This window comes from Hippopotamus amphibius, chromosome 8, assembly GCF_030028045.1.
Source record: "Hippopotamus amphibius kiboko isolate mHipAmp2 chromosome 8, mHipAmp2.hap2, whole genome shotgun sequence".
NCBI classification, from domain to species: Eukaryota; Metazoa; Chordata; class Mammalia; order Artiodactyla; family Hippopotamidae; genus Hippopotamus; species Hippopotamus amphibius.
Window position 1 is genome coordinate 116,183,076 of NC_080193.1, and position 15,086 is coordinate 116,198,161.

General features: G+C 36.3%; 1 protein-coding gene across 4 annotated transcripts in view; it reads right to left on the bottom strand.

The window, feature by feature from the left end:
* Positions 1 to 15,086, bottom strand: part of ITGAV (integrin subunit alpha V) — an 86,130-nt gene that overhangs the window by 46,169 nt on the left and 24,875 nt on the right. For all 4 annotated transcript variants that reach the window (XR_009055238.1, XM_057747263.1, XM_057747260.1 and 1 more), the window contains exons 3-4: positions 6,721 to 6,812; positions 4,240 to 4,354 (exon numbers count right to left, since the gene is read on the bottom strand). Coding sequence is in view for 3 of the 4 variants with exons in the window: in XM_057747263.1 (XP_057603246.1) it covers positions 4,240 to 4,354; positions 6,721 to 6,812 (207 nt within the window). In the remaining variant the exon portion in view is untranslated. The remainder of the gene's footprint in view (positions 1 to 4,239; positions 4,355 to 6,720; positions 6,813 to 15,086) is intronic.

The window sequence follows — 15,086 nt, forward strand, 5'->3', positions numbered from 1 at the left end:
ACTCTAATCATGAGTAATACTGTACCTACAAAAGAAGTAATAGTGAACCTGAAGACTCTTTCTTGTTTTATTTTGAGGACAATAAGCAACAATGAAAAACAGCTACTCTTCCATCATCAAGGAATTCTTGTAGCTAATGTCACAATATCTAAATACTTATGCTATAGTATTCCTGTATTTGCCACCCAAATACAGGAACCAAAAATATCTACTTTCAGTCATGAGGACAACCTGCAAGAATTTTTGTCAAATACTCCCATCTAAAATTTTGAACCCATTTTTAAAACCTGGGAACTGCCCCAAGATTACACACTTAATACCTAAATTTAGAATTTTTTTTAGAAAACAGTCTCAAGACTATAATGCTACCCCAATGTAAATTTTTCTAACCCAGAGGGAATGGGAAAATATAGGGCTGGGGTTTCCAATGTCTAGTGAATCATACTAAGGAATTCTGCTCTGACCTCAAGTCAGCTGTTTATTTCCTTTATTCGAGTTGCATCTGGAGAACTATTTCAAGCTATTTTTAAAGACATCCTTTTTTGATTACCATGCTGTACAATTACCTACTTTATTTGGTTTCCCAGAACATCCAGCTAGAAACATGACTGTCCTTCAAAATTTTAACCAATACATATAAAAAACAGTGAAAATGTAAAGAACTTTATGTTGACTATAATCTATTTCAGTGAAGGCTTTTGTTTTTATTTCTATAGACAATTAATATTTCTCCCATTTGTTAAGCCTGACAATAATATTAGTGATTATGATAGTAAGAGCAGCAAGTGTTTATTAAGCCCTTACTGTGAGCCTAGTTCTGTACTAAAGCATTTAAGATCTTCTTTTCAATTTTTAAAAAATTTTTAATACATCTTTATTAGAGTATAATTGCTTTACAATGTTGTATTACTTTCTGTTGTACACTAAAGTGAATCAGCCATATGTATACATATATAGCCACACGCCCTCCCTCTTGAGCATCCCTCCCACCCCTCTGGTTCATCACAAAGCACCAAGTGAAGCATTTAAAATCTTTTAAAATCTATACAGCAATTCTATGAGAAATACCATTATTAGTCACAATTTACATATAAGGAAACTAAGGCTCATAGAAATTAAGGAACGCGACTATGGTAAACCAGCGAGTAAATGAAAGAGTATGGATCTGAGGTGAGGAGGCTGCACTACCTCAAGCCAGCAGTGTATTTATAATCCCCTGAGCAACCATCAAGGGAAAGAAAAAGCAAACTAGAAATCACAACTGAGGAAAATCTATGTGCAAATGATATTATCAACAGAGAGTAGACAGAAAGAACAAAGACTCAGTCTGAGCATGGAATTGAAAGAGTATTTAAATCATATGATTTGTGGTTCGGGCACTTTTAGAACAGGAAGACATTTAGCCTGTTGTTAATGCCAAGAATGGTCAGAGATACAGTAACGAAAAGTGAAAAGTAAACGATCAGTAATGAGGTACATTTTTTACAAAGAGTGAAGTTCCACAGATCCACACAGGGCACGTTAAAAACAAAAGCAGGGGCTTCCTAGATAGCGCAGTGGTTAAGAATCCGCCTGCCAATGCAGAGGTCACGGGTTCGATGCCAGCTCCAGGAAGATCCCACATGCCACGGAGCAACTAAGCCCGTGTGCCCAAAAAAAAAAAAACAAAAAAAAACAAATGAACAACAAAACCCACAAACGACCACCACCAAAACAAGCAGTTATCAAGAAGTTGGCAATGCAGCCCGAAGAAACAGGCATCCTTGTGTAAAATCATTGGGTTACACAATTTATTGAAGTATGAAGAAGACATAAAATATGAAAATTGCACCTCTGAAGTCTTTCGTTTAAATCAGTGTTTTACCCGTGGCTATAGATAAGCAGGTTGTTGACAGGGTGCAAGAATATAACCCAAGTTCTCAGATTGCCACTCCTGAGTGTTCTTCTCTGGGCAGGTTGCCCCCTGTACTTTGGGCCTGCAGGTAGCTTAATTTTTCAAAGGTTGAGTCCAAAAGTACATACAGTGATCAAGAGATACTGAAAGTCAGCTTATTAGGAAGAAAGGCATTTACTTCGATTTTTTAACGATTGTCTTCTCTGCTTTTTCTAATATTTGAGGTATTATTATTTAGAACAGGGATCAGCAAACATCTTCTGTAAAGGGCCAGGTAATGAATGTTTTAGGCTTAGGGGCTATACAGTCTCTGTGGCAAGGATTCAACCCTCCCTTTATAGATAACATGTAAACAAATGGATGTGGCTGTGTTGCAATAAAACTTTACTTACAAAAACAGGCTTACAGGCCATAGTTTGCTGATCTGATCTGGATGTTAAACACTTTAGAAAATCAGGTTAAAATGTCTGTGCTTAAACCAAATAAGTAAAAGCATCATGTAGCAGTTACATCATGCAAACAGTCTCAATCCTTTAAACACATGTTAAGGAAAGAACTGGTCATTACTAAAGAGGCAAAATGGTGAAAAATACTAGCCGAACATGGCAGTATATCTTCAAAGGATCAACATCATTAGAATGCTTGTTTTCAGAAGCGTTCCTGTCCTCTTACATCGGGAATTATCCAAACCTGCACTTGTGAAAGCAGAACGTATTCTCTGCAGAAAAGTTGTGCTTAGCACAGAGGAAACTGAAATGGAAATCATTTTCTATTGTTAGTACTACGGGGAAAAGATTCCTTTGGAATAAGACAGACCTGGGTTTAAATCCCCATTAGATCACTCACTACCGTAAGATGTAGGGAAAACATGACTTCAACTGTCTGCATCTCAGTTCCCACACGTATCAGAGGTGAGGAAGGGTGATTGCACAGCTGTGTCCATCACATAAACGATAAGTTACAAGCCTGGCACACAAGGGTTAGCTCATCCTTCAGAGTTACGAAATTATCTCCTCACAATAGGAACATTTTTGCAATACAGAAATTAAAAACATAAATTTAGTCCTCCCATTTTCCACATGCCACTGAAGACAACAGTACTGTGACCAAAATACCAACAAAAGGTGGTGATTCAGATGGAGTCAGACACGGAGGATAAAGCCGCCCACCTCCTCCATTCTGTGCAGGACGTGCTTTCTGACCTACCCTAACAAACAATGTGGTTCTGGGTATATATCATTCTTTTCATGTTTACCTCCCACTTATAACAAGTCGGGCCAAGGCAGTGGGCTAAGAAATAAGTGTTTAATGAAATCATTTGCAATTTCTCAGAGGTTCAACTGCTTAGAATCTTGAAGACTTAGCAGATCCTCTGACTTAGTGTCATAAGTTGCCTCACATGAAAAAAAAAGTCTGGAAGTAAGAGTCTTACATGTTGCACTTTTGTTATCAATTCTCTCTACCACACTACTTGGTGACTGGTGGAACAGAAAAAGTAATGGCCTAAAAAGTGCTCCAGGTATAAACACCACACTGCATTTCAATAAGCTATTTTTATGTTTCTGATATAAAGAGGATCTGGAATGGTGGCCAATTCAACAATGGTGGAGAAGCAAAAGGACTGCAATCTCCGAGAAGGAAAAAATACAGAGTTTGGAAAAGATCAAAAATTATAAGTGCTCAAAATCATCTTTAGTCACAATATACATTTCACTGGAAATTTCAAATAATATTAGAAAACAGGGTGAGCTCTTTTAGATCATCAAGAGGAGTGAGCTTAGTTAACAGACTGACAAAGAGACTGATAAAAAGCAAGGCAATACAGACTCTGACTCCTGAGCCCAATGTTTCACCTTCCTAAAAAATCTCGGGCTCCTTACGACAATGTTTTTACTTTTAACATCATTATTAATGTAAGGCTGTAGTTCCCAACCTTTGGTATCCGTCAGAATTACCTTACAGAGTTTGCTAAAAATGCAGGTAGCCAGGCCTGACCCAGACCTGCTGAATCAGAATCGTTAGCTGTGGGGCCTGCATCTGTTAGACAAGGTCAAGGGAGCACCTTCTGACTTATAGTGACTAAAAATACAGATTTCCAAAATCAAATATTAATTATTACTGAAAAGGAAGAGGAAAACTAGTTCTTAAGAAAAGATAAGCCTGTTGACTGCATATTCAAAATCTCTTTACATTAACTGCTTTCATTTTGCTGTCTTCAAACATCACAGTATTTCTTCAAATTTTAACACACACACACACACACACACACACACACACACACCCCCTTTAATACCCTAGGTTTCCCAACCCTCTCTGTAAAAGCTGGTACAACTTCCTAAACATACTTGATCTGCATGGAGCATACTCAACAATCTTAGTTCCGTCCTGAAGAAAGCATGTTCCAACAGGCTCTCTCTCCTGCTTCATTTCAGTCCTCCAGTGGTACAGTGGGGCACAGGCCTGAAATCAAAGGGGGCAGTCCATGCATAAAAATTCTCAAAAAAAATTAGTGTTTCAGACAATCATACTACCTCAGATTATAACATCCCTGTATAAGCATTAATAAAAATTAATCAAGCCTGTCCTCTACCTTAAATTCCTCATTACAGTAGTGGATAAAGATTTTTAAAGTACTCTTCTCACATGCTTCCAAAGGCCATATTTGTAATCTAGTTCTTTTTTTTTCAAAATAGTTAGCGAAATCATTATTTCGTGTGGCACCTTTCTTGATGTTAGGTGTTAAACTGAAGGTCACAGACCAAATCAATATTTTTAACTAAACAACACTCTCATGTATGTAGAATATATCCCTAAGTTATAAAGCAAATAATTTATCAAGAAGAAAGTAAAAGAATTTGCAGTGCTTATTTTGTTTACTTTCCAAATAAACTATGACCTTTTTTATTCCAGAGTTATAGACTTCAACACCACATATAAGTGGTAGAATGCATGTTTCAACAGTATAGTAATCTACCAAAGTGTAACAATTTAATTTGCTGGAAAAAATTCAATGAATTTTCTATAATATCCTTTGAAGCAAAACATTTTAACACAAACACTGCAGACAATACTGGGCTGTTTTATATTTACCCTAAAAACTGAAAGTAAGTCATTGCTGCTACTTCTCTACATGTACCTGATGTTTCAGAGTGGAACATTTGCCACTTAGGTGTATTTTTGTTTCTTTGTAACTCTTTCTGCCTAGAACGCCACCATTCTCAACCTCTCCCTTCACCTCCAAATGCTAAAGTTTGACACATCCTTTAAAGCTCTGCTGAAATTTCACTTCCTAAATAAATCCTCCTCTGATGCCCCACAATCCGATGGAAAAAAAAAAAAAGGAAGAAAGTAATAAATACTATGTAAGTAATTAAAATAGGGAAGGGCTCTCTGAGGAAATGATAGTAGAGCTGAAATCAGAATGACAAGGAGCCAGCCCAAGTGAAAATCAAGAAGATATGCATAAGACAGGCAGAGGGACAAACACTAAGGAACTAACTGAAATGACCTGGTATGGAAGGAACAGAAGGACTAGTGTAGCTACACATGTGAGGTGGAGTGAGATGATGCCAAAGAGAGAGCAGCCGGTGACTGGATTATGGAGATGCTTATAAAAGCCAGGATGAACATGAGATTTTTATTCTGAGAGTGATGAAAAGCTGCTTGACTGTTTGAATCAGGCAGGTGAAATGGTCCTTCTATAAAGAATGGGATGTAGTTGGGGTAAGACAGCAAGCAGAGAGATGAGAAGAGCCACTGCACTGGCCCAGGTGAATAATGATGGTGGTCTGGCACAGCGTAGAAACAGTGGAGACGATGAGTTATTGAGGGATATGGGATATATCCTGGAAGCTGGAGGCAGAAATGACAAGGCTTGCCGGTAGATAGGGTAGCCATGCCTCTAACTAATTTGGGAAAGTTTTATATGGAAATACTTATTTTTGTGGTTTTTCCAGTTCTATTTTGGTCCACATTCATTTTGAGTAATATATGAGATATCCAAATGGAAATGCCAAATTGGTAGTTTGGAAATACAACTTTAAAGATCCAAGGAGAATTAAGAGCTAGAGATATTGATTTGGGGATTATGACATATAAATTGTATTCAGAGCCACAGGATAGGATAGAAGCAGGTAGGTAACAGGTGTAGTTTAAGAAGACAGGGGCCCAGAACAAAGCCCAGCGATAAGTGGGAAAACCAGAAAAGTACAGAGTCCCAGGAGCCGAAGAAAGAAAAGTATTTCAACAAGCATGGCTCAAATCACCTTGTTGAATGGTGCTGAGGGGAGCAAGAAAAATATTCTTGACCTGAAAGTCAAGGGTGACCCTGCCCAAGCCTACCTGAGCCTGACAGGAGGGACTGGGAAGAGGATGGGAAGAGAGGAAATGGAAGTGGTTACTACAGAAACCACTTTCAACAAGTCTTTGAAAAGGAGAGCAAAAGAAGGGGACTGTAGCAGAGGGGAAGACGAGGCAAAGGCAGGGGGGTTTTACTCGTAAGGGGAGGGGGTACTAGGGCATTTGCTTAATCAAAGGCGCACTAATCCTAACCCTGGCTGGACAGAAACAAACTGATGGGAGCTAGCAGGTGGGGCGGAAAAACGTCCAATGCAGGCACCAAGGTGAAAGTAGCGAAAGCCAAGTCTGTGAAGGGTGAGAGAGAGGGTATCCTTAGAAGGGGCAGCCTTTGATCAGAGCTGTGTTATCTGATTATACTCCCTGTCCTTCAGCACACCGAATTTTACCATCAGCTTTCAAGCATAAAACTTCCTGTGTTTCCATATAAATTAACTAAAGTTAACTTATTAAATATCCAAAACACCTACCAAAATTTTATCCTGTTTTGACCTCACAGATGCTCCAAACCACTGATGGGACTTAAACTCCAACGGATCATCCTTGGCGTAATCTCTATTGCCTGAAATAAAATTAAATTAAATTTAAAAATTAAAAAAACCTGTGAGGGGTGAGAAACAAAATATACTTACTTAGTATAACAGAGTTATTTCAATCCAGCCACGTTTACAAATAGTGTGCCTTTGGTAAATCAAATACTACACTGGCTATTTATCTCATACACTTTATACACTTTAGGGATTTTCAACTAATCCGAAAAATAAAATACAGGATGACTTAGAAGTGTTTCAGATTTATTAAGCCTATCAATTATCACAATGCAATGTGAAAAAGTAACAGTAAGTGAAATTTTCCAGTTGCTAAATTGTAAGATAATTAACTATTAAACAAATCCTTATGATTACCTTCTGTACTCCCAAAAGTTCTTTCTGTGGCATAAAGATATCTATGAAAACAGAAGGCTATGAAACACCGGTATAGAATACCAGCAGTAAAATACTAAAGTAAAAGACTAAGATCTTGCTAATGACATTATAACACGAGTCAGAATCCAGGAGACATGAAAAAGAATTCATGTCTGGTAGGAAAAAGAATTAGATTTGGCACACTGCATGCAAATATTTATTTTTCAGCCTATATTATTGAGAAAATTATTCCTGATTTACCAGGCATTCATGTGAAGTGCTGTAGATTTAAAAGGAGAAAGATAAAAATCTTTTCCAAGAGAAAGCTCTTGATCTGGTCAAAGAAAAAAAATCACAGAAATACATGCATAAACTATTTTGGGAAGGAGAGACTATTTTTAAAGTCTAGTCTGTTCCTCTTAAAATCTATTTATAATAATCATTCCTTATAAATATATATTTCAATAACTATATTGGCGAAATACATCAGACAAGTGTCGATTTTAAGAATGCTGGCCAACATGTAAATATCATCAAAAGGTTTCGTTAAATCTGCTCCCTAAACCTTACCCATCTGAGGCAGTGCTTATGGTTATTCAATTCCATTCTGAGGACTGAAGACCAATTGAAGAGTTATAAGTAATTAATGATCATTTCAGTAATGCCAGACATCTTACAGGCAAGATGAAGGGTGTAACATATTAGTTGTAGTTTCTTTGAACTTTTTCATCATTTTGAAAAAAAATTTTTTTAATGTGTCAATCTCCAAAGTCCTCTCTTTATCTATAGTCTAAACACCACTCACTGTTTCTTGTCAGTGGTCACAAAGGCACTTTTTACTAGTAAAGGGAGGGAGTTTACTAGTAAAGGAAGGAGGAATGAACTAGCTAGTATGTGTCTTTCACCATGTAAGTCAAGGTATCCCAACAGTGGCTGGCTTGCTGGAAAACAGATACATCAGTGACCTACAGATCACCTAACAGTTCACGTTTCCTTACGTTTCCCATCCTCCCATAGTTAGGTTAAGCCACATAACTCATTTTTATTAATAAGCTAAGAGCAGAAGTGGCACGTGTCCCTTCAAGTTCAAGTCAGTTAACAGTGGATATGAGTTCAGTAGTCATTAAGGAAACGCAAATCAAAACCATGAGACATCATTGCACACCAGTTAAGAAGGCTATTATCAGAAGATGTGGAGAAAAGGGAACCCTGGCAATGTAAACTGGTGCAGCATTATGGAAAACAGTAAGGAGGCCACTCAAGAAATTAAAGCTTGAACACTGCCGGATGGTCCAGCAATCCCACTCCAGGTATGTATCTGCAGGAAATGATACCAGTTTCTTGAAGAGATACCTGTAATCCGATGTTCAGTGCAGCATAATTCACAATAGTCAACCTAAATGTCTATGGTCAAATGAATTAAAAAAAAGAAAATATGGTATATAATTAAATACTATATTAAATAAATAAAATATTATTCAACCTTAAGAAAAGAAATTCTGCCATGTACACCAGCATGCATGGATCTAGAAGACATTATACTAAGTGAAATAAGCTAGACACAGAAAGACAAACACTTCATTATATCACTTATATGTGAAATCTCAAATTGTCATTTCATTACAAAAAAAAACAAAAACAGTAAATATGATTTCTCCATGTTTTCTTTCTCTCATCTATGAGGTTGGAAGAAGAGGTGATGTGGAATCCCTTACTGGACGCAGACTCAGTCCAAGTTTCTGAATCACCAAGAACAGCCAAATGACCCACACAAGATGATAACATGGGCAAGAAATTATCCTTTTTTAAGTGAGTGAGACCTGGGTATTTGTTGGTATTAAATATATATATATATATATATATATATATATAGCTACTGCAGGATAGCCTAGCACAGTTTGAGTAGTAATATTCCAAAAACAAAATGCTATATCCAAAATAGCTTGACCTACAACTACAAAGAAGCTTAACCGTTGGAAGAGTTGGATTCAATTAATAGTTTTTTCAAGGATTTTAGCCATAAAATGTATGATTACAAGTTATTTAATAGGATTTTTTAAAAATTTCGCTGCAAGCTGTGTTCTCTCACTGTGTTGCTGGCTTTCTATTCCATTCTTTTCTACAAAAGAAATAAAAGCATTTCCCCTTACATTAATGAAGAAGGAAAAATACAGTATGACAGTGAAACAGCTGGTGCTTGGAGGGATTCACTTCTATTCACTGCCCCTTGAGACCATCAGCATCATGATAAACTCAGGTAAGCTTAGCCTGAGGGAACCGACTTTATGAGCTACTGAATCTGAACAAAAAGTACAGCATTATCACAACTGCTGCCTCCTGCTTCTGCTTTCATTTAAAACAGCAAGACCCTAAAGATGTCCAAACAGAACCAAATCTTTTCTATGTTAGAGGAAAGTACATTAGAGAGGTGGTACTCAAATTAATTCAAATTAAGGCTCTGTATAGTTTTTCATACTCTTTAAAAAAGCAACTCAAAAAAAAAAAAAAAAAGATACAGACCCAACATCACTATATTCTTGCCAATACAAGTATTCCTGCCTGTAAGACCCTTGGTACAGTTTCCTCAAAAATGTCAGTGTCATGAAAGACAAAAAAAGTAAGAGTCAAGATTAAAAGAGAACGATGAGACATGGCAACCCAATTTAAGATGTGATCCTTGATTGAATCTTGCGTCTGAAGAAATTTTTCAACTTACAAAGGACTTTATTAGATAACAGTATTGTAATGACGACACATTTCTAGTATGTGATGATGACAGTGCTCTGGTTATATAAGCGAAGGTCTTAGTTATGAGGAACTATCTGTTGAGGTACTTTGGGGTAAAGTTTCACAATGTCTGCAAGAATACGTGAATCTAGGTGAAGGGTATATTGTTCATTATATTACAGTCTCAAAGTTTCTATACGTTTAAAATTTTTCAAAATAAAAGTACAGCAATTAGCAAGTACAGACTGTATGTACTATAAGGCCAACAACAGAATATCACACTCTTTATTATATTTACTCTCATAATAATCACTAAAAATATTACAAAACAAATGAAAACATAAAACACAAAGCCATATGTAAAGATGAATCCAAATACCACAATCCCACCATAAAGAAATATCCTCTGCTCACATTCTGGTGTCTATCCTAAACACTTCTTTTAGGAACACATGATATCCTTTCATGTAAAATAGATATTTCAAGCCAATAAGAAAATTCAAGTTATTCTATATAAATGTATATACTTTTTTCCCTGTAACAATATGTCAGCAAAAGTAGACCTACAGCACCATTTTCACTGTTGTATAGTACATTATACAGCTGTACAGCAGTTTAGTTTATCAACCCCCTATATCTTCTTCAGTTTCAAGTTTAGGAATATTTCTATTTTGATTTAAGAGACTTACATATTCCCTCAAAGTCACATCTACTTCCTCTTCCAATATACACAGAAGTTCAGCATAAGCTATCTGAGCATGAGCTCTCTGCTAAATGAAGATAAACCTTCTGGAAAATGGTATGTAATACAGAATATTATTCTAATGGATATATTTTTATCAAGGGTCCCAGATAAACTTATGTTTATATTTAAGAGTTCCCTTACCCTGAGTCCCCAGTCCCTTACACAAGCTCCGCTCACTTCCACCTTGGAGGCCTTTGTACCCAAAGGCCTCTGGCCTGGAAAACCTTATTCCTTCCACATTTGATCCAAACGCTAACTGAAAATTCAGTTGTAGTTGTCCATCACCCTGATGATGAAATGGTAGTCTGCCCCTGAAGGAAATATCTGACACAAGGGACAGTCATGGGAACAAGTGATTACAGTGGAGCAACGGTAGAGGTCTATGGAAAGGGTACTGGGGAAAGCATGGCAGAGTACAAGGGAGGGAATGCTTTCTGGGCCAAGAGAAAATCCTGTGCAAAGAAACAAAGGAGCGGATATATTCCTGGATGTTTTAGAGACCTGTGAGTTGTTCACCGTGACTAGAGAAAAGGGTCTAGAGGGGAACACTGGTCAAGAGCTTTCACACAACGCTAAGAGTGGGCTTCGTGGCTTTTCTGAATTGCCCTCTATGCTAAGCAATTTTTCTTCAATTATATTCCTGAAACGTGGAAGAGAAATTTCCTGTAAAATGTTATCCCATTCTCTTCCTACTACTTTGAAAAACTGCCTCCATAGATTTTTCTCCCCCTAAACAAATGGACTTTTCTCTAAATTTGTAAGTGGTGGCCTAGGATGTTGCTATGCACTGTCAAGCAGTACGTGCTTCTCGTTGCTACCATGTTCTATTTCCTATTTTTTTTAAAAAAAAGCATCAAAAACATCCCCTACCATTGTGATTATGGATATCTGTCTTTGTGGACATAAGGTTTAGCTTAAGCTAAAAAATGTCCTGGAAAATAAGTAGAAATTTTACATATATTTTGGTTTTATTTTTATCATCAAGTATCACAGAACACAAAATTCCATAGTTCTTTCCAACATGGTAAGCAGTTTATCCACAGTATTTAAGAAAAATGAAGGAGCACCAGTCAAAGGTGAAAAAGCATCAGGCAATATGGCTCTTTTTGATTAAAAAGCATATTTGAAAAACCTGGAGCTCATTTAAAACTTAGATATACCTCAAGACAAGAGCCACATCTTAAAGCATCAAGTGATTAAATGTGTTTTCAGTTACACTACCAAACAAAAGAAGTCAAATATATTTGGCTATAAGTGCATTGGCATACATTGGCCTCCAAAACTTAGTCAACAGTTTTCCAAAAAATATGTATTACCCATTGCTTTGAACACCTTCAGCTTCAACAGGGTCACAACCTCAAATTACCATCTTTTTAAGAAGTTTGGTCAACGGGAAGTTCTTCTTTACCAATCAGAACTTTTTTCCCAGAGACCAAGTCTTAAAATACCCAATTCAACCTCAGGCAGAAGTTACATTCAGAGGAAGTGTGAATAGAGGTGGGTGGGGAGAAAGAGAAGGAAACCCTGCTCTCCAAACACAGTGACAAGAAGTTCATTCATGACCTGGCTGAAACTGGCAGCTAATCCAGGGCGCATGAGGGAAGTAAATATTTTGAGTCACAGCCCTGAGTCACCATTTCAAGCGATGCCGGAACTCCCCAGGCTGCTTGGATCATGCCACCAACCTTGAAGGGGAAATCGAATACAGACAACTGCAGAAATTCCAGTGCTGGGGGAAATGCTTCCTCAGGCAACAGTCAAGAAAGAACGATTTCTGTCCATAATTCTGTAAAACACCTTGGAATATTAGCTCTGATCTCCCAAATAAAATAAAAGGAAAAAGAGTATCTCCTACAATGGCAAAAATGAGAAGAAATTGCCCCATATTATGTAGATTAACATAAGACTCCATACTATCACTTTCCAAAATTCACAGAGGAAAATGTTGTTAGCGAATCTTGAAGTTAATTAGCAAGTACATCACCAGAAACTTGAAAATTTAACATCTATTTCGGTAGCTTTTCAACTTGCCAGTTGCACTTTATCAGACTCTCATGATAGAATACTTCAGGACAGAAGCATGTTGAACAACACAAACTGTCATAGCTTTAGACTCTGCCCACTGATTAGTAGCCAACCCTTCTCATGTTTTTCTCATTTCCTCCGAGTGTTTGAAAAGACACTGTCGAACATTCAACTTGCTGGAGAATTACAGAAGATGCTTATTTTCAAGACAAAGCTACCTCATCAACCTAAAGCTACACTTTGTTTCTTTTTTTCATGTGGAAAGAACATCCTTGGGAACAACAAGGTTACATTATCTTTTTTGAAAAGGCCCAAGGCAAGAAGAATGCCAAAACATTAGAGAAGCAAAACAGTAAACTTCTATTTGGAAGTTACCTGTGTGTTCAGTCATTCAGTTCCCATTTGTTACTTTACAAATAATGAAATGATGTAGGTCCTCAGAGAGCTTATATTTTGCCCCCCGCCAAAGTGGCTATTAAAACAATGTAATGTGCAGCATGGTGACTATAGTTAATACTGTACTGCATATTTGAAAGTTGCTAAGAGAGTAGACCTCAAAACTTCTCACCACAGGAAGAAACTATTTTGTAACTATGTACGATTGATGGATATTAATTAGACTTACTGTGGTCATCACCATTTTGCAATATATACAAATATCAAATCGTTATGTTGTGTACCTGAAACTAGTATGTCAATTATACCTCAATTAAAAACAAAAAAAAACCAATGCCACCCCACATTCACCCTTTAATATAACAACTTGCAGTCTTCCTTAAGCAGCTTTTAACCTCAAACATCACTTCTGCTCAGTCACACTTCCTATAACAAATCTGCCTGAAAGAAAAAATCCCCCAATGTGGTTTACTTATTTATGTGAAAATTAATAGGACAGAGAAAGAAATCTCTTTGATCATTCATTTAGATAAACAAATCATGGGTAACTCCTATGTCTAAATGCATGGAGTATAGCAGTTAAATGAGACAGATAAGGTCCCCGCTTTCAAAGGAGGTGAATAATAAACAATTATATAAGATATTTTCAGAGAGTTACAAATACTATCAAAGAAACATGAGAGAAAATGAAAAAGTAGTCAGACAGCTGCTAGTATCCTGTATTTGTAACAATGCTATTGTGAAATAATGTATTTCATTGATTCAGAGCTGCAAATATTCAAATATCAACATCTTTGAAATATGAATGTGTATTACAGTCAATGGTGACATAACTAGCAGCATTTTTTAGCAGTACCTAAACAGCACATTTTAACATCAGTGGGGGTGCAAATGGGCAGGGCTGACAATGAACATGAGGTTTCTTTTTAGAGAATGATAGAAATGTTCTGGAATTAGATTATAATAATATTCGCAAAACTCTATAAATATGTACCCTTCTCTATAAATATGTACCCTTAAAACAAGTGAATTTTATGATAAATTATCTCTCAATAAAACTTTTTAAAAAATGACAAACTTGTCAGGAAGAAAAGCAGCTGCCACATAACAGAAATGTATGTATATAATAAAGACTTTTTTTCAAAATTAATAAACAGGCGCATCAGAAGAGAAACAGACCAAGAATACAGATAGACAATACAAAACAAAACACAGAAAGAGCTAATAAACATATGAGAAAAGACTTAACCTCACTACAAATCACAAATGCAAAGTAAAACAAGATAAATTTTTCACCTGCCAAACTAAGAAAGAGTATATCAAGTTTGGTTCAGAAATAGGTTGTATCAATGTTTTCCTACTTTACAAATATGTATCAAATGTGTTAAAAACACATCCCTTTGACTTCCAAATTTCATTTTTAGAAATTAATCCTAAGTAAATAATTTAAAATATGAACAGACTTAATAAACATGTTCAATGCATTGTTATAATACTTTTTTAAAAATAGCAAAAAAAAAAATCTATCTCTTATACAATAGATAAATGGAATAAATGATAATTTTACATATTTATACATACACAGACACACACACAAGCAGGACAGGATATATCTGGATGTGTGTGGCCTTATACAAAGGTCACAAGGTACATACACAAACATATTATACACATCCAAATATATCCTATGGCCACTGATTTCCTGGGTGGTGGGATTTGGGAGATTTTTATTTTCTTTTTGCCCCTCTGAGTTTTCTAATCTTTTAAGTCAATGAATACGCATCATCTGTATGTTTTAAAAGGTGGAAAAAAAGTAGTGTGGATAGTATCCAGTAATCTTCACATACAAAAGCTTAGTCAGGAGCTTCCACAACCCCTCTTAATTAACTTAGTGTTTATATTTTCATCTCCCACACATAAAGGAGTTGTAGTTCTTGAAATTCAAGAACATTTAAATTGAGAAACTCTTCCTAGCAATTTTTATAAGCATTATTCTTCCTATACTCAATAAGCATTATACTTCCCAGTACTCAAACTA